At 37.7% G+C, this 24,330-nt stretch overlaps 3 protein-coding genes across 8 annotated transcripts in view; all 3 read right to left on the bottom strand.

Moving 5' to 3' along the window:
• Positions 1-57: 57 nt before the first annotated feature.
• Positions 58-9,235, bottom strand: grinab (glutamate receptor, ionotropic, N-methyl D-aspartate-associated protein 1b (glutamate binding)). Its single transcript, XM_056259457.1, has 7 exons — positions 9,138-9,235; positions 8,221-8,545; positions 8,024-8,136; positions 6,335-6,535; positions 6,119-6,247; positions 4,856-4,999; positions 58-292 (listed from the first exon to the last, which is right to left on the bottom strand). Exons 2-7 carry the CDS (start codon positions 8,528-8,530, stop codon positions 143-145), a joined length of 1,047 nt encoding a protein of 348 aa, XP_056115432.1. The 5' UTR covers positions 8,531-8,545; positions 9,138-9,235; the 3' UTR covers positions 58-142.
• A 1,836-nt stretch (positions 9,236-11,071) lies between these two features.
• On the bottom strand, positions 11,072-19,415 carry rbm24b (RNA binding motif protein 24b). 2 transcript variants are annotated; one of them, XM_056259455.1, is made up of 5 exons: positions 19,031-19,415; positions 18,283-18,406; positions 17,842-17,896; positions 16,862-16,921; positions 11,072-11,768 (listed from the first exon to the last, which is right to left on the bottom strand). In XM_056259455.1, exons 1-5 carry the CDS (start codon positions 19,196-19,198, stop codon positions 11,432-11,434), a joined length of 744 nt encoding a protein of 247 aa, XP_056115430.1. In that variant the 5' UTR covers positions 19,199-19,415; the 3' UTR covers positions 11,072-11,431. The 2 variants fall into 2 exon arrangements, with proteins under 2 accessions (XP_056115430.1, XP_056115431.1); XM_056259456.1 differs by lacking the exon at positions 16,862-16,921.
• A 1,081-nt stretch (positions 19,416-20,496) lies between these two features.
• Positions 20,497-24,330, bottom strand: part of kif13a (kinesin family member 13A) — a 76,626-nt gene continuing 72,792 nt past the window's right edge. For all 5 annotated transcript variants that reach the window (XM_056259446.1, XM_056259447.1, XM_056259448.1 and 2 more), the window contains 2 exons: positions 22,182-23,115; positions 20,497-22,084 (listed from right to left, as the gene is read on the bottom strand). In XM_056259446.1, the coding sequence (XP_056115421.1) occupies positions 21,951-22,084; positions 22,182-23,115 (1,068 nt within the window). In that variant the 3' untranslated portion in view covers positions 20,497-21,950. The remainder of the gene's footprint in view (positions 22,085-22,181; positions 23,116-24,330) is intronic.

The raw sequence follows: 24,330 nt of genomic DNA, 5'->3' as shown, positions 1-24,330 counted from the left end.
ATCAGGAAGCACAAATAGATTAATTATAGTTGTGTCTGCATATCAAACTGGGACACAAGAAAGCATTTAAACATAGAAGAAAGCGCCACACTGCGCTTGTTTCTGGAAGCACGAACGCATGATGATCTCCAATGGTGGAATTTTAACCACGGCTTCTTCCAAAGATTCGCAATATGTATAAAAAGATTTGGATGATGTCCAAATACAGATTGAGGGAGGCGAAGACGTATTCCTCGGGACTCAGGGATAGTTTCTTGTTCCCCAGAAGCAGCTGTGTGTCCACGGCCAAGAACTGCAATACAATCGGGACATTATTTCATTTATTTTCTTGTATGATACGAGTCGAAATGAAGCGCTTATCTACAGCAGGGTTTCCCAAACTCTTTGGACCTCAAATACTTTCTTGAAGTTCCCCTGAGATTTAATATTTAGTTATACAGTAGTTTAGTTTGGTTAGTATTTGACATGTAAAAAACCTCCAGAGCCAAGAGGGTTCATATTTTAATAATTTAACTTAATATTTGCATGTTCACCAGTCCCTCCAGAAAAACGCGATTATGCGATCGCATAAATTGCCGATTTCCGTGCAAAATATGCGGGGCTTGCATGATTTCATAATCCTCGCATTTTCGTTGCAAAAAAGTCACATATATCTTAGCAGAAAGTTGAAAAATTGCGTTTGCGTCACACAAGAGCAGCTGTTTCCCCCTGTTGCCATGGGAACGTTATGAAGTGACGTAATTATGCGACGTGAACATCATCGAAAAGCTGTAAAACAGGAGCACACTCTATTTTTTTATATTTTATTTATTCATTTTTACAGAAGTTGTAGCATATTCCTTTTGTAAAGCTACAGAACTTGTTTGACTCATCAATGTTTTGTAAGTTTGATGTTTTTATTAAAGGGGTCATATAATGATACATGCACTTTTACAAGTTGATTGTACTGAAATGTGTGTTGGCAGTGCCTGTACACAACCATCATAAAATGATAAAAATCCATCCAGTGTTTTTGTTTTAATCTCCTTATATGTTTTCCCCTGCCTCAAATCAAGCCGTTCGATTTTGTGACGTCACACGCTCGGAAGCCCCTCCCACGATTGTTGATTGACAGCCGGGTTTCAACACAGACCCGCCCTCGCTCGTGAGGGAGCTGTCAATCATAGTCTGCGCGGACCGGCGCGGTCATTGTTGATATGCTGGAGCACTGTCTATGAGCAGAATGGCGTCTAAGCGATTGTGGTGTTCTGTTCTTGGGTGTAATAACGAACACAGCAGTCATTTTAATGTTCCTAAATCCGAACCGCTGAAGACGCAGTGGCTGAGTTTGTTTTCGAAGGGAATATTCCCCACGAGAAACGTCAATGCTCTTATGTTTGCGCGAATCATTTCTCACCAGACTGCTTTATAAACGAGGGTCAGTATAAAGCTGGTTTTGCTAAGAAGCTGCTCATGAAAAAAGGATCGGTACCAGATATTCGTATTCCTGCTGAACCTAGAACAACTGAACTGAGTGTGACGTTTTATTAAACTTTATATTAATATTTATATTAATCTTTGCAAATCGCTAGCTGCACGCTTCACAATGAATGCGTCTAAGGTTTACACTCAGGGTACATTACGGCATGTTTTCTATGTTTGATGTTCTCAATATAATTCATAATCCCACGTTTATACTGAACAACGCGTTATGGTTATTGTGTTATTGTTAGGGGTGTAACGGTACATGTATTCGTATTGAACCGTTTCGGTTCGAGGCTTCCGGTTCGGTACGCATACAAACCGAACGATTCCTTGGACCATTTTTCCTGCCGACAAAATTCGCGCTGGCGCGATCACAACGTTGCGCAACATCAAATGGCAAGCGTAATGAAACCGGAACGAAACTGCGCTATTGTGCTTCACGGATCGTTTATCAGTTCGGAGCAGAGCAGCAACATCTGTGCAGCGGGAGCCGATCTCGATCAAGCGACACTGTTACAACCGTTACAACACAGCGCTAAGAGATCCAGTGAAGAAAACATTTGAGTTCGCCACTGAAGTAATAACATCGCTGCGAGATCTAGTGAGAAGCATTCAAATTTCTCCGTTATTAACCGTAGATCTCTATTAGATCAAACAGCGCTGACGTGGACACCAGGAGAAATATTGTGCCGTGAATGAACTAGTAATACTTTACGTCCACAGACCAGCAACATTCACCATGGATTTAATATAGTAACACTAACTGTAACCATTTTGGCTGGAATAGTGAAATGCTTTCAAGTAGGCCTACTTCACACATCTTTTTCCAGCACTTCAAAACTCAAATATTATATAAATAAATAGCCTATATGAAGAGTTCAGATGCAAAAGCCTCTATAAGTGCCATTTGAAATTTTCTTCTAGAAATTAGTATGATCATTTTTATGAAGCTTGTACATTTAAGTTCAGTAATTTCACTCAAATGACAATTAATAGGCAATCTTCATTGCCATTTAAGTGAAATTACTGAACTTAAATATACAAGCTTGATAAAAATGATCATTCTAAGAAAATTTCAAATGGCTTTTGCATCTAAACTCTTCATATATTTAAATGTTATTTTTAATGTGATGACCAAAACATTATTTGTTCATCCTTCAAAGATGACCCCCATTTATAAACCTGAAAGTTTCAAGATGTAGGAAAACTCACTTATTTAAAAAATATTTTTTCTTTTAACAAATAGGAAATTTCTCTGGCATTTCTTACTTTTTGCTGTATCGAAAACGTACCGAACCGTGACTTTAAAACCGAGGTACGTACCGAACCGTGATTTTTGTGTACCGTTACACCCCTAGTTATTGTGTTACAAACGGTGTACGCATAGAACAGAGGGGCGGGGTGAGCGAAGCTCATTATCATTTAAAGGCATATGCACTGAACCGGCGTGCTGAAAACAGAGCTGTTTTTGACCAGGTAAAATAAGTGTTTTCTTACAATACTAATGAGAATTTTTAATTAATGTGTATTACAAACTTTTAATTTAGACCCTAAAGAATCATACTAGCTTGTACAAAAATGGCATTATATGACCCCTTTAAAGGGATACTCCACCAGTTTTTCTTATTAAACTATGTTATTCCCTTAACTAAGACGAGTTGATACATACCTCTCTCGTCTCAGTGCGTGCACTATATCGCTCTGTATTGCCGCAAAACTATGTTAGCACTTAGCTTAGCCCATGCATTAAATATGGGCCAAGCAGAGAAGCGACCAAACACTTCCACGTTTTCCCTATGTAAACACAGTTACTCGAGTAGTGTAACTTGACCTGGGCTGGTGACACAAAATAAACCGTTGCGCTTTTCTAAGCGTTTAAAATTGATGACTATATTGTATGGCGGAATACCATAACAAGTGCTTTTGAGCACTTCGACTTGGCGCAATAATATCTTCAATTGTGAAAAGTCCTCTTACCGGCTCCCGCTTCCTCTCCCCCTCCCTCTGACATTTCCGTCAATACAACCAACGTGACTTTTACTACCTGTGCTATTAGCAAACTGCAGATCATTTGCAATGGCGGACTTTGTAGATGATTATGACTTCTTTGTAGCAGACCCAGAGCCATATCTGTTTGAACCCGAGTACACGGAGGAGGAATTAGCTCTTATGGACCGTGAGAGGCAAGAAAGATATGATCCAGAACAGACCGGAGCTGGCGAAAGACCACGGGCTTTCTGTAAGTGATCTGAATATTGTTGGTGTAGCCTCATCCTTTAGGCGTGTTCCTGTGCAGGTATAGTCCTCCTTTGTGAAATGTTCGGAGCAAACACGCCACTTCTTCAGAGTCATCAATGGTGTTTTGGGATTCTTGTTCAAAGCAGCTAACCAAGCTCTCCGCTGTATGTGGTGTGTTGGAATTCGGTGAAAAATGACAGCACTACATTCTCCTTATTTTCACAACCCTTTACGATGCACGCTTTAACCATTATTGTACACAAACTAGCTTCCAACAACCTGTTACTTCGTCAACTCCGCTCGAACTACTACTACCGGCGCATGTCACGTTGGTTGTATTGACGGAAATGTCAGAGGGAGGGGGAGAGGAAGCGGGAGCCGGTGAGAGGACTTTTCACAAGTGAAGATATTATTGCGCCAAGTCGAAGTGCTCAAAAGCACTTGTTATGGTATTCCGCCATACAATATAGTCATCAATTTTAAACGCTTAGAAAAGCGCAACGGTTTATTTTGTGTCACCAGCCCAGGTCAAGTTACACTACTCGAGTAACTGTGTTTACATAGGGAAAACGTGGAAGTGTTTGGTCGCTTCTCTGCTTGGCCCATATTTAATGCATGGGCTAAGCTAAGTGCTAACATAGTTTTGCGGCAATACAGAGCGATATAGTGCACGCACTGAGACGAGAGAGGTATGTATCAACTCGTCTTAGTTAAGGGAATAACATAGTTTAATAAGAAAAACTGGTGGAGTATCCCTTTAAGGTCTGAAATAAAACAAGATGAGAACTGAAATATTCCCAGCACTGTCTGTGATGTATATGCTTGCTTATCATAGGAAGTAATAAAAATGACTCTTTACATTAAGGTAGTATCCTAGTGAGAACAGGGTGTTGGGGGAATCACTTTTTTTTCTCTTATTCATCAAACCGCCGTTTTTGCAAGTTCCCGCAATTTCATTGGCCGCATAATAAAGGATTTTTGCCCGCAACAATCACAAAAAAAAACTTGTTTTTCTGGAAGGACTGGTTCACAGTTCTGTGATATAATGGTCACGACATGCAGGTAAACAAATCAAATTATTTCATGTTTTATTTTTATTCTACCTTTTTATGATTGAATTCAATATTTCTAGCTAAAGAAATGGAGCACTTACACAGGTGAAGATCAGCGCACCCAGCGACGCATAGATCAGTTCCAGAATCCTGCTGTACAGGAAGATGCAAAGGATCCCAAAGAACAACAGGACGATGAAGCACACGAACAGCACCCCGTAACAGGAAGTGAAGTCATACTTGGTCTGTGAATAGACAGGAGATATTTATGAAAATCAGCTTACGTAAATGACAGCACTAACACTAGAGATGACTAAAATACAATACTATTTTAGTACATTGTTCTGTACACACGCAAGAAAGCAGACACAGGGTTATTATCGATAACTGAAGCTAAAACCATAAAAAAAGGTACTTGTTGAAATAAAATAAACATTAACTGAAATAAAAAAAATATTTTAAAATGTATTTTACTTTAGCTAGATTTCAAAGCAACATTACATTTTTATTTAGTTTAATTTCAAGTACTAATAAATAAAAATGGCATATTTTAAAAAAGAAAACAAAATGAGTAAAACTTCAGTAACGTGCTAAATTATGTGCAATAATTATTAACAGAAAATATACAATTAAAATTTAATTAAAAAATATGAACAAAAACTATATTTTACAGTAGTGGCCAAAAGTGATGTCCGGAGGGGAGACTTGTTTTAATGTCCCTACAAGTTTGATTAAACCATCAAAATATGAGGACAATATTTTATATATTTCAAATATGAGGGAAGAGCAAAACACTAAACTTGATTAAGGTATTTATCTGACAAAATTATTTGAAAAAATATCAAGCTTTATATTTATATCCGGTTTATATTTTACTACGCAAACAAAAATGCATATAAAAACAAAAACATCTCAGGAAAAAGCAAACATTGACTACAATATAATCAGTTATTAATATTTCGTTGGTTCTCTTCTGTTTTTGCATACGTTCCTAGTTTCTTTGTATGGCAGCCTGGCCTAAAATGATGTTGGCACAATTTCGCATGTTTCATTGCGTTATCACAAATAAAACCATTGACTCCCAAGCACAACTATGCAATATGCTTACAATATCTTTAATAACATTTTAATAAAGGGTGAAGATGTCAATTTTCCTAGGCCGGACATCACTTTTGGCCACTACTGTATGTGTCAAGTCAACGATACTAAAATAACACAGAGTAGATGTTCATGACAATCTTTTGTTTCTAGTATTTTTAAAAAATCTTGCAATCATTCATAAAACATGGATGTTGCACACAACCAGTTCTGGATTTCAAACCCTGATCACAGTACATGAAAGTGTGCGGTTATTGAGCGCTGACCTGTAGAGAGAAGATGATCACCGTGAAGCAAACCACCACCGTAATGCCGGCAGCCATCACCACGATCTCAGTATCGTAGAAGCTGGATATCACCCCGACCATGTAGGACATCGCCAGTGTCAGGATAGACTGAAATGCAAGAAATCATTCAGTACGATGCATGAAAGGAGAATTTAAAACGTTTTACATTTAAATCTGTTTCAATCAAAGATTCACCAAAGAAATGACGTTCCACGGATGCTTCCGGCGAAACTCTCCGCAGCAGAGGATGACCAGGTAAGGCACGAGGAAAACTATATAGCCGACCCAGTACGTCCACGTGTTCCTCGTCACAAACAGTTTGACGTGAGGCTCAAAAGTGAAGAGGGCCACGAAGCCACAGGTCACTGCCAGCTGCACACTTAAAACAGCAAACACCTGAACAACACAAGTACAGAAATAACACAACGTCAAAATTCATTGTTGGATCCTGGAGGGAATTTGGATGGAAGAATTTAGTCAAATTCCCAAATTAACAGCACTTCATACAGGCTCACAGAGCCATGGCTTTTGCTGGAGGCAATGTGAAACCCCGATGGCTAATCATTATCATATTTTCTGGGCATGCCCAAAAATACAATTCTTTTGGCAAGAAGTAGTGGCAGAGATTAGGATAATTATGGGAGTAGAGGTTGATTTTTCATTCATTACGATATATTTAGGTAAAATACCAGGAAATGTTTTAGACAAGGATAAATATTTATTAAAAATATTGTTAGCAAGCAATAGGAAAGCAATAACCCGTAAATGGTTGCAGGTTTACCCTCCAACTAAGGATCAATGGCTAGGGATCGTAAATGAAATATACAGTATGGAGAGGCTTACAGGGCCTATATTAAGGCTCAATTTTGACAAATGTAACAAGTTTTGGGAAAAATGGATTATGTATGTAAACCATTGTGGAAAGTGTGATATTGTATATCAAGATGTTGGAATTATTTTGTGATACTGTCTGATATTGTAGCATCCATGATAACTTTGTGTTCTTTGTTCCCATAAAAAAAATAAAAAAAATAATTGTTGGGTTTTAACGGGCCTCATTGCACGGTTACTATAGTTAATTAAAACTAAAATGTAAAAAAACATTTTCATTACATGAATAAAAAATTATATATATATATATATATTAGTGTTGTTAAATCAATTAATCGTGATTAATCGCATCTACCATCTAATCGCATCTAACATAAAAGTTTGTAAATATATATTTAATAAATATACCCGGCGCATGACGTAGGATGTAAGAGTGGCGTAATCTTAGGTGAGAGTAAACGCTTCTCGTGGTTCAAACAAATAAAACAAATAGGGCTGGGCAACAAACCTAAGCTCCTCCCACATTTCTCTTTAAAAGTTCTCGTTTTAGACTTCTAATTCGTGAACGGTGTTTTGTTTCGCTCTGTCCTCTGCGCTTCCACGTTCGTCAATAAGTCTTGCGTTAGGTCAGAGGTCACTCTTCCCGTTACCAGAAGCCAGTGATTATGGTTTATAAAGTTATAAATATGGATATTTTTCCTACAAAAACGCATGGCTTCGCTTCAGAAGGGCGTTATTAACCCTCTGGAGGCGTATGGATTACTTTTTTGATGGTTAGATGAGGTACCATTCACTCCCATTATAAAGCTTGGAAGAGCCAGGATATTATTTAATATAACTCCCGATTGTGTTTGGCTGAAAGATGAGTCATATACACCTAGAATGGCATGAGGGCGAGTAAATTATGGGATAATTTTTGGGTAAACTAACCCTTTAATAATCATAATACATGATGCTGTATATATGCTTTCTGTTGAACTTGAATCTTGTTTTGAGTGTGTTGAATCTTTTTATTGGTGCTGTCATGAAGGATTGCTCCGTATCAGTGTTTACCTTTCGAATGAACATCCTTCTGATGACTTTATTATCGAGTCCAAAGCTTTCGAACTGGTCCTTTTCATAGTCTGGAGGTGGGCCGTTTTGCACTGGATCACCCATTGCCGCTTCTTTCACAAAACAAAAAGGATATTGAGAGTTTATTAACAAAGAGCATGTATTAAAATTCCCAAATGTGAGGTTGAATCTCTTACCATACGGAAGTGGTTGTTCGTACGGTCCAGTACTGTACGGACCTGTGGCGTAAGGTCCTGCTTGAGGATACGGTTGCTGTGGATATCCAGACCCTCCCTGTCCGTACATGGGATTCCCAAAAGCAGTTGGTGGTGCATACGGGGGTCCAGCATATACGGTAACAGGTACTCCAGGACCCACTCCTTCATGAGGAACACTGGCATCATAAGAAGGGGGAGGCATCATGAAGCCTGGCGGCGCAGGCTGATCCATGGTGGTGACATGTGGGGGGTTGTCAAAGCGAGTGTATCCATCTTTGTTTTGTGCCATGACTGGATCTCAGTACTGTAAAATAAACAAATAAATAAATCTATATATATATATATATATATATATATATATATATATATACTGTGTGTGTATAAGTATGTATATATGTGTATATATATATAAACAAAATACAATACAAATAAAATACATATATAATTTATATAAAAAATAATGTTGAGTAATTTTCCCAGCCTGACCATCAACACTCAAGTGTTCACTGAATGAAAATCTTGCAGTAGGCTATCTAGAAAAGAATTCACAAACATACATAAAGCATAAAGACAAAATACATTTACTGTCTATAACAAATGTACATTCACTTTTAATGCCATTTATTTGCCTTTCCAGGCCTCAAAATCGGCATTTACTTCCAAAAAAGTGGTGTAAAAGTAAAACTATAAAAAAAATCTCTGGTAAGACGACGTAACAGAGCGTCGAGAAATAATAACGCTATTATTACGATCCCAAATATTCAATATGAATATACAAATGGTTACAGTAACAAAATAACAATGTAAGAGAACAAAAGAGACGAATCAGTGTAAAATTGCGAAACATGACACACTTTCGTTTTCACTTCAGTGATGAAGAGAGTATCTAAACTTACATGAAGCTGCGCGCTGTAGAGTAGAGTTGGGTTTTCGAATTTAATTAACACACCTAATCAATTAAACCTGTAGATTCGTAATAAAAAGTCCGTTTTCTTTCGTAAACACGAACAGACCACGACTCTCGTGAACGCGCTTCCCTTTAGAGAAGAGTCCAGTGCAGCGCGCCGCCTAGCGGGACACAGCTGATGCTGCATCGGTGTGCACATTATATTTTATATTTTAATATTATGCATGGGTATATATATTTTTTTTATCATCTAAGTGATTTTAATACAAAAAACTCTCTAGCTAAAATAAATAATGTTAATTATTAAGGGTAAAGGATGTTGCACTGATAGTAATTTGACATCGCATCCAGCAGGTGTCAGTGTTAACCACATGTTGCTGATTATTCTATTGTTTTATTGTGTATTTAGTCCTTCAATACACGGAAAAGGCATTTGTATTGATATTATCTGTAATACAGTAGGCCTATGCAGCTTTTTTTGTTTTAATTTTGAATGTAAGAATTTAAGACGGTAAGAGGGTGTATCGACAGATTTCTGCCTTATGAGTCTAGAGACTTTTAATGCAGAAAATAACTTCAAAATAAAATTAATGTCTTATAAAACACACTGTGCTTACACATTATCTACCTATTATTTCTGGCTGCTGTAAATTACTAATAATTATAACAAGAGTTCAAAAATAAATACACATAAAATAAGTGAGACAAAATACTTTTTAATAAATCATCCGAAATGTTTTTATACACATTTTATCAAATGTCACTCATTCGGTGTGATACTGCAATATTTAGCAAATGCATTTTTATCAACAGAGCGCAAAGTGTAAATAATGACCTACCAAGACCAAGCTTGTTTAAAGAAAAGCAAACTTTGTTGCAAGTGGACTGGTGTTGTTAGACATGGCCTTTTAATACAAAAAATACTTGGACATCAATTCTGTAGCTGCACATTTGATTGCAATTATTTCCTTTCGCCACATTCCACAGTCCCTTTATTAGCATAATGTTACAAATAACACAAAGGCAACAACAAATCCAATGACATTCCCTTCCATTTATTAACCATAATAAGGCACATTAATCCAAAGTAGTGTGATCAGTAGGCCCACTAATATTGAAACATACAGTGTACACAGTCTTTCAGTAGTGCCCATAGCTTTTATTTTTGAATATTTAGTTCTAAATATAAAATTGACCTTTTCTATAACCCCAACAGATGTGCAAGTATAACTAAACATTTCCTATCAGTTACAGTATAAGGCACAGAGTTGCTGAACACTGTCTGCAGACACATCAAACCCTTCATTTCTTGTCTGCTGTCTGTCCTTTAAGGAACTTTTGTCTTGTTTCCTAACCCAAACGCATGATAATCATTTCAACAGTCACATATGCAGGCTCATGAGGTTATCAGAGGTCATGACCGTGAGATGCCAAGGTGCAATTTTTAAATAGCTGTGAGTTTAGGAAAATAATCAGGCATCCATCAATATAGAGATGAGACACAAATAATGGTGACACCTGCAGCCTGTGATGCATTAAAGGCATAATTCACCTAAACGCATACATTCTGTCATGATTTACTCACCCTCATGTTGGTCAGAATTTAGTTCTGTGGGAAATAAAAGCAGGAATTTTGAAGATTTGATGTTTATGCATCTGCATGCCGTTAGTGTATCATTTCTGAATATGAAAGCAAATGTGAATATGATGGTTTTATGGTGCTTTTTGGCCACTTTGGAGTGTAAATAGCCAAACCAAAAAGTCTCACTTATAACAATTAGGTTTCATAAGTACATTAGTTAACATGAATTAACAATGAAAAATACTGATGTATTAACATATAATGTTAATCCCAACATCTACCAATACATTTTTAACATGAATTAATGCACAATGTGAACTTATAATGAAAACTAACACATTAACAAATATTAATGAATTGCTCGTTGTTATTTCATTTTAGAAAATGCATTAACTAATGAGACCTTATTGTAAAGAGCTACTCATTTTGTGTAAGGTTTTTTTAGTGACATGAGGGTGAGAATAATCCTTAAATACTTGTACATAAAGAAACTAGATTAGAGTTAATGAACAGCATCATGTTTGACAAGCTACAGCCTACAGCTTTCTTCTCCGTAATAAATATTAAATACTACAAATAAAATGACGAGAACATAATAATCACAATAACGGAACAATAAAAAAAGTTTCTTTGGCTGACAGACACGGTAAAAAGTGGCACAGTCACGAATGGTCAAAGGACCAGGTTTCCTCCTCTGGGTGTCACTGCATGCGGTCCGTCTGGAGCTGCTGCGGCTGGTACTGAGCGAAGGCTGCCGCCGTGGCCCCGGGCGCCGGAGACGCGAGAGGCTGCTGGACGTACCCGTAGCCGGCCGTGGAGACGTAGCCCGCGGCGGCGGGCGAGGCAGCGTACGGGTACTGGTCGTAAGCGGCGGCGGCGGTGGCGGCAGCAGCGGCGGAGTACTGCGCGTACGCGGCGCCGGTGTAATCCAGGTACGGAGAGGCTGCGGCCGCCGCTGACGCCGCCGACTGCTGGACGTGCGGGATCACCACGCTCGGCTGCATGAACGCCTGCGGGTACACATAGTGAGCAGGAATCCTGAGGGACACAGAGATGCTGGGATTAAACTGGGAACCAGAAAAGCTGCACTTCAACAGAGAAACCGCACAGTGCACTAAAGGGTTATTCAAAGAAATAGAATTGCCACAATAGTAGAGCATGCTGGGAAGAGTCAATGATCAGCTGTCAGTAATTCTATCATTTCACTTTAGAAGATGCAATGAACTTGCAGTATTTGACTTGTTTTAAACAGTTTGTACTGAAATGTTAAAAATACCAATGGGCCTCATTAATGAAGTACAAGCATGTAAATCATCAAAGCATTTTAATTTCTATATACATTTTCACATTCAATTTACTGCAAGAATTTACCTAAGATGGTAATTTCTACTTTCTATGTTATATGAAGGTCGTAATGAATTATAGTCTTCATTTATTGTTTTATATATTATTTTTGTATTGTTATAACCCTCGTCCCAGATCCTCAGTCTTAGAATATGAAAATGTGTCATTAAATATTATATTTTTATAATCAAAGACTAAAGTAAACCACTTCAAAATTGTATTGTGCAAATGTTTTATATAAACGTTTACGCATTTGTGCTGTCATTCCCATCATTTGCATCTAATAAATGATCACATGAATGATCATATAAATCAAGATAAACAGTACAAAACAATATTTTGATTTGATCTATCTGATCTATACTGTTTTCATAGGTAAAATTAAGCAAAAAGTGTGAAAATATTATTGAACTGCATTTAAAATACAAGCTATGAAATTATTTGTCTTAATAATACAAAAGACTCAGAAATTTTATTTCAAAATGTCCATTTCCATCAAAGAATGAAGGATGATTTGAGAGTAGTGGCCGGCCTAGGAAAATAGACATCTTCACCCTTTTTGCAAATGTTATTAAAGATTTTGTAATAATAATAATATTGCAAAATTGTGCTTGAAATCAATTGTTTTATTTGTGATAACACAATAAAACATGCCAAACTGTGCAGACATAATTTCTGGCTGGGCTGAAATTATGAACACATGCAAAAACAAGAGAGAACCAATGAAATATTAATAACTGATTATGGTCTTTTTGCATAGTAAAATAAAACCTGTAGCTGTAGTTTGTCTTTTTTGTCAAATATTTTTGTCTGATAAATACCTTAATCAAATGTTTTGCTCTTCTCTCATATGTAAAATATAAAATATTTTGATGGTTTAATCAAACCTGTAGGGTCATTAAAACCAAATATCCCCTCCGGACATCACTTTTGGCCACTACTGTATACAGTAAGCTAAGCGAGTTTTGTTTTCTAAAAGTCTACAGGGACAAACATGGCCATAGTTTTAGATTTATGACTATTTTACACAGACATTCTTTCTGCTTGTAATTCATGAATGAGGCCTAATTGGTGAATCACAAAATGCATGTCATTAGATAGTGCCGCCACTACCAAGAGTCCACTGAGCTGACCATTTTAGTTCTTAATGAGAATTCAAATGAATGCTCTTGCATTAATTATCATGGCAAACCTATTTCGTTTGCAAACTCAGCATCCAAACATGAGTCCACGCCCTAATATTGCCTCTCAAAAAAAATGCCAGGGTAAAAGTGACTATGGATATCAAAGCATATCGATCAATATCACAGCAGGAAAAAAAAAAAACTTTTCAAAAAAATAAAAAAATAAATAGAGCGACACCAATTCTGCAATCATAAACAGGGTCAATGTTACTATCAAACCAAACAATATTTAAAAGAAAGAAGAGAAATCCAGTTAACTCACACACGCAAAAAAAAACACACACTCGCGTGCGTCCACTGCACACAAACACAACGCTTGAAGAGTGGAAATCTGCTAAACGCACTGAGAAACACCAGTTCTAACACAATTCCGAGTTTAAAAGTCTGAATTGTAAGATAATATTTTATAAAGCTTCCATAAAATACTCCAATGATATGTGATGTGAAAATAACAAACAAATAAATAATGTCACAATGCAAAAACTAAGTAAATAAATAAATAAATAAATAATGTATATGCTCAAAAGTTGATTCTTGTGCACAGCTGTCATTAAACAGGACACACACTTAGTTTCAGGACAGTGGCCAGTGCTTTTTTTAGCCAATCAGAAACATTCTTCATCTGTGAATCATTTTCCACATACGAAAAACAAATCAGCAGAAAGTCTGGTATACACACTGCTAATCTAAATGGCTAAAATTGCTTAATTGACCTTTATTTACATTTGACAGTGTAAAGATGCTAGAAGTAATAAATTCTACAAGCGGAAGGGCTTTATTTCTGAGCCAGACAAATTGCAAAAATAAATCACCTTTGTTGCCGGGCAGATTTTATTTATATTTTTCCATGGCTAAAATGAGTCCTAACCGGCAAGCATGCAAAAACAACAGGTGTTCATGTTAAATCTGGCCATTGATGAGTCTCCAACACACCACTCCTTACTGTCAGTCTCCTGGAGTGACAGGACAGGCTGTGGCGAGGCTATTTTCTGCTGCCCTTGCCATCATAAAACGAGAGCATGAGCAACGCTATCAGCAACACATGGCCTAACACTTTTACCCAGTCCTGAACCCTTCATTACCAGCGGCCTGTGAACACACACGCATTACTGCACACTATAACGTGTGTAAAGGCAAAACGGTCCAAACTAATTTGATTCTGTAACGACTGGCCACATCTTAAAAGTTATTTCGATGTACTTAATTATACTGATACTCATTTTACTACATGATTTGCATGTAGTGTAACATTTTAAAATAAGGTCACTTTAGATGAACTAATCTTGGTTGACATTAGTTAATCAAAATACAACTGTTCATTGTTAGTTCATGTCAGCTCAGGTCCATTCAATTATATTAACAGAGACTTTATTGATTTTCATAAAGTATTAGTAAATGTTGGAATTAACCAATGAATGCTTTAGAAGTATTTTTATTGTTAGTTCATGTTAACAAATTATTGTAAATCGATCCCGCACTTAGTATATAACCATTTTCCTGTAAATGAACTGAATGATTCGTATACATGCAGTATTTTCGATTAGGTGAGATTTAATACAACATATAATTATAAATGTGGTGTAAAACTCAACCTAATTCCGAGCATGTCATTGTTAAAAATACCCCTGTTACTAAGCTGCGCCGGCAACTTTCTTCCTACGGGGGTTAGGCTAGAGGTTAGGGCTAATTTAAGGTACTTTGTAAATCACAGAAACAGAGGGGCTGATCTCTCGGCCACACGGATCTTGTGTCTCTGAACACCTGTCGTCTCGTGGCCACTCTGAATGTCGTTGTGTTCCAAACTAAAGTTCAGCTGTTGTCTTTGGTTCAGTCCTCAGAGGGATATAATGTTCTCCTTGATCGGTACGAGTTGACTGAATCTTCCTAGATTAGAAGGACAGAAGTAACTGTGTACTGGATCGGTCAGTAGTACAATACAGTTGAATACTGGGGTTTCTTAGGCCCAAAATATTCCTTACACGAGTACATAAACACACTTTTTAACTACGCCAACTCTACATCACATGTTATTGCATTCTGAAATGCATAACAAACGTGTTGCATTCTAAGGATTGCTTTAATAATAATAACATTTTATGTATAGATTGCTTTTTAAGGTACTCAAAGTCAGTTTACAAGAAAAATGACAAAAAGCATGTTTGTTGCAGCTACCTGAATCTGGTTTAATAATGGTTTAAGAACTGATTATTGGATGTTCCCACAGTAATTTACTTTTTAAGGCAGTATCGCATACATGCATTGCAGATAAGGCAATTCCACAGCGCATTGCGACAAGCAAAGGAGTGAAAGAAATGTCAATTACAAATAAAGTAGTGGCCAAAAGTGATGTCCGGAGGGGAGATTTGTTTTTAATAACCCTACAAGTTCGATTAAACCATCAAAATATGAAGAAAATATTAGATTTTTTAAAAATACCTTAAATATGAGGGAAGGACAAAACACTTGATTAAGGTACAAAAAGCTCACAGGAAAAGCATACACTGACTACAACATAATCAGTTATTAATATTTCGTTGGTTGGTTCTCTCTTGTTTTTGCATACGTTCCTAGTTTCTTTTTATGGCAGCCTGGCCTAAAATGATGTCGGCACGATTTCATTGCGTTATGACAAAAAAAATGATTGACTCCCAAGCACAACTACACAATATGCTTCCAATATCTTTAATAATATTTAAAGAAAGTGTGATGATGTTGACTTTCCTAGGCCGGACATCACTTTTGGCCACTACCATATACTTGCAACACTAGAAATCATTGATGATATTTGTTTTTGTTGCGTATTCTATGCTTATTAGAATGTCTAGATTTGAACTCTATTAAAATCAATTGAATGTCCAGTTAACCACTATTTGAAAGAAACAGAATTGGCGCGAATGCTTCTGGCTTTAGCCAATACAGAATGAATACAGAATTCTATTTTTTCACAAAGAGGTTTAGGGAAAAGTGAATGTAAGACAGTCAGGGGAAAAGACAAACGATTCATTAGTAAAATAAAAGAACGGAGGCACATGAGATACACTGCAACATGCAAGCCATTGAGTTGCTTTGAGGGTGAGCCAGTCAAGAAAGACAAACTTTGACCCCTTCAACAACAGAACACTGAAAACGTCTGTTCAAGTGAATAAAAATCAGTAAGAACAAGCTGTGCACAATCATCAAGAAAATGGAAAAAGACGTTCCCAGCACCCCAAGACAAAGATACGACCGTCTCCCCGAATCCCCACGTCCTACTATACACTCATTTCTATTAAAAGCACACGGTTTAGCTATGAAAACCACTTCAGACAGGTCCAAACGCACACAAAAGCTACTCTCCAAAAAACAACAACGTCCATGCAAGCTAATCACCATTTGAGAGTGTACGTGTTTGAGTCTACTGGTAGAACTTATGAATTCTGACTTTGTTCAGCTCGTTCACCTCTTAGGTTATGTTAACCGAAAGAGAGCCTGTCAGATCAGAGAGAGACACATTACATTGAGTCACGCTGGAAAGAGGAAGTGACAGACGTAGACTTTTCAGGAGTTGACAACAGTGCATATAAAACCACACAACAACCACAAAGATAAAAAGCACACACACACCTCATAACCTGGCGGAAAGGGGGAGGATACAGTAATGGGGAATGCTCATCCTCACTATCTCTATGACACAAGGAGAACAACATTTTATAACACAGGAATCCAACAAAAATGCACAGAAATCAACATAATTATACTTTACAGAATATTGCAACATGTAGGAATATGATATTGTTGATCATCACACATTTATCTTTAAAGGTGACGTGTGTAATGTTCGAGCATCACCAAATGGAATTGCAAAAATATTTTCCAGACATCTATAAATAATGCTATTGGGTCAATGTTGCTACCTAGCTAACAAAAATATATTCTAAGAATGTTCTGCTAAGTCATGAATGTTCCCTGAACTTTCACAATGTCCAGTTTATTTCTTGGTTATATACGAATGTTAAGGGAACATTCCAATTTAGAATTTTTCAAACATAAACGTTACTTTTGAATCTGAAACGAGTAGTAACATTTTGTTAAAAATGTTAGACGAAAGTCCAACTAAAATGTTTTCGAACATTAAATTCTTGTTCTACAACAGTTTTGTACTAATGTTTTGAGACCAGGTAACTCTGAACAAATGTTCTATTAACGTTACTGGAAGAATGTTTGTTCATAACTTTCTGATTGTTCATAATCATAACTATGAACTTTCAGAATGTTGGTCAAACGCCAACGTTCTGAGAACATTCCCTTTAAGCTGGGTGTGTCGCGATCCTCAAATAAACAGATCATTCTATGAACTATTTACTTAGAGTGACTCTTAAGGTGTGATACAAGAAATCATTTAAAAGAAGAAAAAAAAGAGAAAAAAAAAATCACACACATCACCTTTAAAGAAAGTCAATGGTACAAATTTGTCTAAGATGACAAAATTTGGCTTTTCCCATATCATATTTTTACACAAGAGAATGTAGATATAAATGAGAGAAGGCCTAAAACTAATCAAACTACACAAAAAATATAGTCATCAATAGTCTTGTCACACTTACCCATAAGGCCGTTGGATGAATGTGGGGTGTATCTGAGGGACACCAAATGAAAATCCTGTAGAGAAAGACAACCTTATTACACTTAATTTTATATTTACGTTATACAAGAAAACCGCATACAATGACTAAGATAGGCTTTATTCTACAAGGGGGGAAAAAGCCAAGAACATTCATATTAATTTGATTACAAAATTGTTATCATACGTATCAAGTAATATTTTGTATTTTTCTTTATCGCATTTGACAAATAATTCTGTGACAATTATATAAGCATTACTGTATTCACTATGTAACCTCATAAAGGATTTTTTTTATTTAGAAACCACAGTGTGATGCTCTGTGCCATGCAGCTTGTCTTTATTGCATGGTTTCTGATACTCTGCATTAGTCCGCCAACAGCGTGAAGCTTCCGGTCAGCGGCGAGTGACCGGACCCTCTTACCTGGCTGCATGATCCGTGGTTTGGCCCCCAGGTACGCCAGGTTAACGTTGGCTTTTCTACCGTCTATGATGGGGTTTGGGTCCTTACAGGCTCTTTCTGCAGAAGCTCGATCAGCCATCGTCACCTTCACACACACATGAAAAGAGGAACACACAGATACATGCGGTGTTTTCAATGATGTTCAATGTGTATGGGATGTGTTGAGTGTTTAATATGGGAAGTGACTGCAAGCAGTGTTTGGCAAGTTACTCTATATTTAAAAAAATAATTAATTACTAGCTACTAATTACATCTTCAACAGTGTAATTAGATTACTGTACTCTCTAAAAAGTGCTGCATTACTATTCACTTTCTAAATCCCATATCAACCTCAACCAGTTGAACAATACAAGGACAGACATGAAACGGCTCTTTCAAATAAATAACATAAAATTACATAAATTGTTCTTGAGTATTTAAAAGGGAGATTGTTACATTAAAAACATACATTTAATCATTACATTTTGATGTTAAATCCGCTATTGTTTTTATCTAGAATTGTTCAATTGTCTATACACAGTATCTAATGCAGTTTAATCAGAAGTAACTGTAATTAAATTTCAGAAACATTAATAAGTAATCCCTTACTTTACTTTTTCAAAGGAAAAGTAATTAAAATACAGTAATTAACTTAGTAATGAATTACACGAAACACTGACTGCAAGTAAATCTAGACAGACAGATATAGAAAGACAGACAGACAACTTACAAAACCATAGCCTCTGGATTTTCCAGTTTGTCTGTCTGTAATGACAACAGCTTCCTCGATTTCTCCAAACACTTCAAAGTATTTTCTGAGGCTGGAGTCGGTGGTGTGATACGGAAGACCTCCGACGAAGATCTTGGTGTATGTGGTGTCCTTCTGAGAGCTGTGCATCCTCACGACGGGGCGCGCGCAGTTCAGCGAAACAAACAAACAGTGCAAAAGTTTCACTACGACTGGTTAAATAAATAACAACTCGTATTCTTGGAAGGTATCGGTAACAGAGGTATGTGACAGCGCAAATTATTTGATACGAGGCAGAATAAACCACAGCAAACAAATGCGTCTGTCAAGAGAGGGAACTTAACTACATGCAATATGGTTTTGGTGGCTCTCGCCTCTCACTCACACGCGGACAGACTCCGCCCATTAACAATTTTACCCCGCCCACGATCAACATTAACCACGCCCTCCTGTTCCCTGACTGAGGTGACCACATTTATTGCTTACTCACTTTCAAGTGACTAATGATTTTGCAGTTTAAATTTCAGAATATTTTTAGTGCCTGTTGCCAGTCCAAATGATCTAATTTTAACTGCAGCAATGATGTAATGCTTTGTCCCTCTATAATAATGATTTGAAGGAAGGGTTTACCAACCAACCAACAAACAAACAAATTGTCAGCATGTATGCTAATTTTGTTCACTGTGCTCAATGCTAAAACATTAAAGGTAACTTTGTAGTTATTAGGATGTAGGCCATGGGTTTAATTCTCCAAATATAGCGTGAGCTCCTTTAGATAAGAGCATCTGCCATCTGGGAAATGCATAAATGTATGTTGTATTTCAGTGAAGTCCTTTACAGTATTCAGAGATTCTATTGCAGATGTTCCCTGCTTCAATCTGACACAGTGACCTAGTGACCCAGGGACTTAACATGATAATGCAGGTCAAAGTTCAGACTCAGAGTTACTCAACCTAATTCTTGTGAGGAAGAGATCAAATCAGCCAGCCAGAACACAAGAGTTAGTACAACAATACTCTTGCCGAAATATACACCTTGGTAGCCATTTACTGTAGGCTACTTCAACAAATTATTCATTCATTAATTTAAGATAATTTGTTTGTCTTTTAAAAATTGTGTGATTGCGTTGCAAGGGTCTAAACCTGAATTCTGATGTTCTGAATTCAGTTTTGCAAAATTACTATGTCATTTTTTTATGGTGAAACTACATTTTGGTTGAAGATTAAAGGTGTAAAAAAATACAAGATAATAAGTGAATAATTGTAGGGGCTGAGGTTTTAGATTTTTTTTTAAATGTAACAAAATACAGCAACAAAGGCGGAGAAACATTGGTTGCTATATTTTGCTATAAATTGTATTTAAATTAATAGTTCAGATGAGCAAACCTTTCAAATCAAATAAAAAACCACCAATATGTCATGCAAAGGAAGAACACACACAAAACAAGCATTTGTAAACGTTCTGTAATCTACAACATTTTTGTACCAGCATCTGCAGAGATACAATATAAATACAATTCTGTACATTTTATAATATTGTAAATACTATGTTCATACATTTTATGTACATCTCCTTGTCAAGGAGAGCAGCTTTGTTTTCTTTTAAGTAAGGTCTTGGGTTTTTATTTAACCGTCTCCAATGACAGCAATAGTATTCACTTCTTATGAGATCCACAGTTCTTTAGGTAAAACAGAGCAATAATAACAGTACTGGTCATGGCACTAAACATACAAGCATTATTCAGGCTATGTCCCATTCCCCGTCTCCCATTTATACCTATAAAAAAACATTAATATTGGCTTTAGTATCACAAACTAATAAAATCTTTCTTGACAGTCAAACACACATGGATTTAAATGCTCGAAAGCTTCATTATTAGGCGGGTAAACCTAGAAGTCGATAATCTAAAAAGTCCCCGTTCATGTGGGGCTTGTGTCAGTATTTTAGGGCATTTCTGGTCTATAGCCGATACAAAGCAGATCAGATTATCGCCATTTTGCAATAATACCGGCAAGGGTCTGATAAAGAAAACAAGGTGCTCTCCGCATCAGGTGACAACAAAAGTTAGTCACTTCTGTCAACCTCCTGAGAAGCGTCAAATCAGTATCTGAGAATGCGTAAAAATTCGTGCATTATGTAACTTAATGTGCATCCAGGATAAGTTACTCCAGTGCAAGCGTTCAGACAGCTTTGTTAATAGAAATATTGGCAGTCCTTCAACAGTTACAGTACTCAACAAGCCAATTACGCAACAGAGTACGAGCAACAGGCTTGGCGTCCGTTCAAAATACCATTAAACTAAAAAAAAAAATCAACCAAATTTTTTAATCCGATGGGCATGTGGTCTTCTAACCAGAAAAATGGCACTTAGCATATTAGCATAAATCGGTCGAACAAATACAAGCATAAACACGTTTCCAAAGTAAGTTTGCACAGCAGATTTGAAAGGCTATGTCTTTGGTAATACCTGATATAATCACACAAACAAAAATGTTCATAAACAGTAGTACATTCTTACCTAGAACAGACATCCAAATCTCAAACTCACTCAAAGTATATATTTTTTGTTAGGCATTGTTTGATTAATACATTTAGTCATATAAGAAGTGGTGAAGAATTAATGAAGATGGAAATTAGTATTTCAGCTATATCAAAGCTAACATGATATATAAAACTTGTTTGTGCAACTGTGCAACTCTCGACATTCAAAGATGATACTGAAATAAGCCTATAACTTCAGCACAGGTAGTGTTTATTGCCACGGAATAAGAGGAATCAATAAATCTCTGATGTGACAAACAAATCAGAAGGATGGATTCTGTTAGCACTCGGTTTGTCCAGGCGGTTGCTGGTGCTGGTGTCGAAGAGATCGTCTACCAACTATTGGGTCAATGTCCTGCCCCTACTGGAGCACAGATTGAGGTTCGGTGTCTATGGACGGAGGCCCCCGGGTCAAACAGGATGGCTTCACGAAGACGCCATGACCTGTGGCACACCGGAAATACACCCTTCCCTGGACCGTACCATTGTGCTTGCCTTTGGAAGGATGAGAAAGGTCTAAGGTTAAAAGGATTTTGAGTTGAGATTCAATTCAAGGTTACAAGGATCTTGATTTGAGAGTAATTTTACTTACCTACAGCAAGGTCCAACTCCACTCCAACCCAGATTCCTTTGGCAAACTCTACCCCTCCAACATAATGCACCATCCCACTGCGTTTGCCCACCCACACTTGCTCACCGGGGGCCATCCAGTCCGGCAACTGAGCAACTGGTGTGTTCTCGTCCTCACTAGAGTCCACCGAGAGCTCTGCATCCTCGGAGAACTCAAGTCCTCGAGATTCTTCCAGATCTGGGTTGGCGTGAGGTACAGGAACACTGGGAGACTCTTTTCCATTGTGGAGATGGCACTGGGACGGATGATCCATGTCTTGCGTTTTGGCTGGGGGAATTGATTCTGCCTTCAAACTAAAGTTACAGAGGTCATCTACCCCTATACCTTCATCTGCACCCTTAAAGTCTGTGAATTCTTGGCTGACGCTCAGGATACATTTGTGGGGAAGCGAAGGGGAACAATCCTGGTCGGTGCAGAGACGGGAACAGTGCTGAGTGGGAACGGTCTGGGCTGGATAGGATGATAGTGAGGGAACGGTCTCGGTTCCCAAGGCACTTCTGGAAGGATGCAACCCTCTTCCGTGCTCCTGAGGGTCTGCGGCTTCTCTGTTGTTGAGCTGGTCGCAACTATCGCTGCCGCTGAAGAGCACATCGGACAGCGTGGCATTTGAGGCACTATGGGAGAAATAGCCGCTTGTGCAGCTGCTGGCCGTGGGACTACGGGACACTTCTTTATCCGCAACCCGTGTTCCCGATAACACCCCGATCCCAGGCGCCAACTCCCCCTGCACGCATACAGTCCCCCCCTGGGTCTCAAGACTGGCGTTGTACACCTCAAAGTTCGCAAACTTCTCTGGGATGTAAGGCTTGAAGTTTTGGAGCTCCAGAGACCCGAGACCTGGAATACTAGAACGGGTGAAGGCTGAATCCATGTTGGGATCCTCCTCCTCTGAATCCTGACAAATCATCAATGAACAGACATGAAACCAAACAGCAAAGCAGTTAGACGCTACTGCCCCCTTGTGATGAAACCCTGAAGCATATTAGCAACTTTCTATATTACGACTTTGTGTCTACAACACTGGATGTGTAGACTAGTCGCTGATCATGGCCTACAGAGGGCGCAACAGGATAAGTAGTCCACTTCGTTGCCAAAAGTTTAAATTATAAATAAATGCATACTCTGAGAGCGCTCCACAAGATATGTTTGATTATACCATATGGATGCTAAAAATTGATTGGGTGAATGCATGTTTTAAACAGCTTATTGTACGCGTACGTTTACGCTGTTCTAAACTAATGTGCTGCTGCATTGTAACGCACACACCTACAGACAGTTGCTCGTGCAGAAATGTATTGTCAACACTGCTCTGTGATTTATTAATAAAATAGCTTAGAAACTGAAAAGTTAACAAATATTTCTTATCAACTAAAACCCACAGCTTCACTATTAGTAGAGACGTACCAGGTGCAATTCACACGCAATCACTCTCTCACTCATGCATTCATATAAATATAATCTTTACTGTGCTACTTTATCTGTTTCTGATTTAGAATGAGCAGAAATCTGAGAGAAATATAACGACCCAAAGACAAAAGAACTGATAAAAATAAGCTGCTATGTAGGAGCAATAGCCTTGTGGGCAGCGCTGTGTCATATGCCATATCTGTCCACACGAAAACCCGCGTTGGAGTCTCAGCTCGAGGTTCAGGCTTATTTGTTCATTTATAACATCATCAGCGACTAGTCAACATCAACTCAAGCTTTAATCACAAAATGTCTACTTAAAACAATCTAAGTCGTTGATCCCCTAACACACCCACATACATGTAGTGTAGTAGTGTAGACAACTCTGTTGACTATAAAAGGACTGATCTTGTTTTGTCAGTGCACACTGTTCACATCTGGTGTAGACACGGTGTAAACAGAGTTGATTTACTTTGTAACTAGCAATGTGATATGTGAAGTGCTGCAGTCACAGTCAGTGAGTTAAACACAAGCTGAGGGATTCATGCACACACTCAATGAGATGCAAATAATGCTGAGATGATAATGATGATAATGATGACAATGAGGCGGCAGCATCATAAGCTTCACTCAAACAGAAACAGTTTTAAAGGGATGCAATGCAGAAATCAAACCTTCCTGGACGTATGTAATGTTGTAATGA

This window comes from Rhinichthys klamathensis, unplaced genomic scaffold, assembly GCF_029890125.1.
Source record: "Rhinichthys klamathensis goyatoka isolate OS25496 unplaced genomic scaffold, OSU_Roscu_1.1 h1tg000168l_1, whole genome shotgun sequence".
In the NCBI taxonomy this organism is placed as follows: domain Eukaryota; kingdom Metazoa; phylum Chordata; class Actinopteri; order Cypriniformes; family Leuciscidae; genus Rhinichthys; species Rhinichthys klamathensis.
The sequence above is the reverse complement of the archived record's forward strand: the minus strand, read 5'-3'. Positions and strand labels throughout refer to the sequence as shown.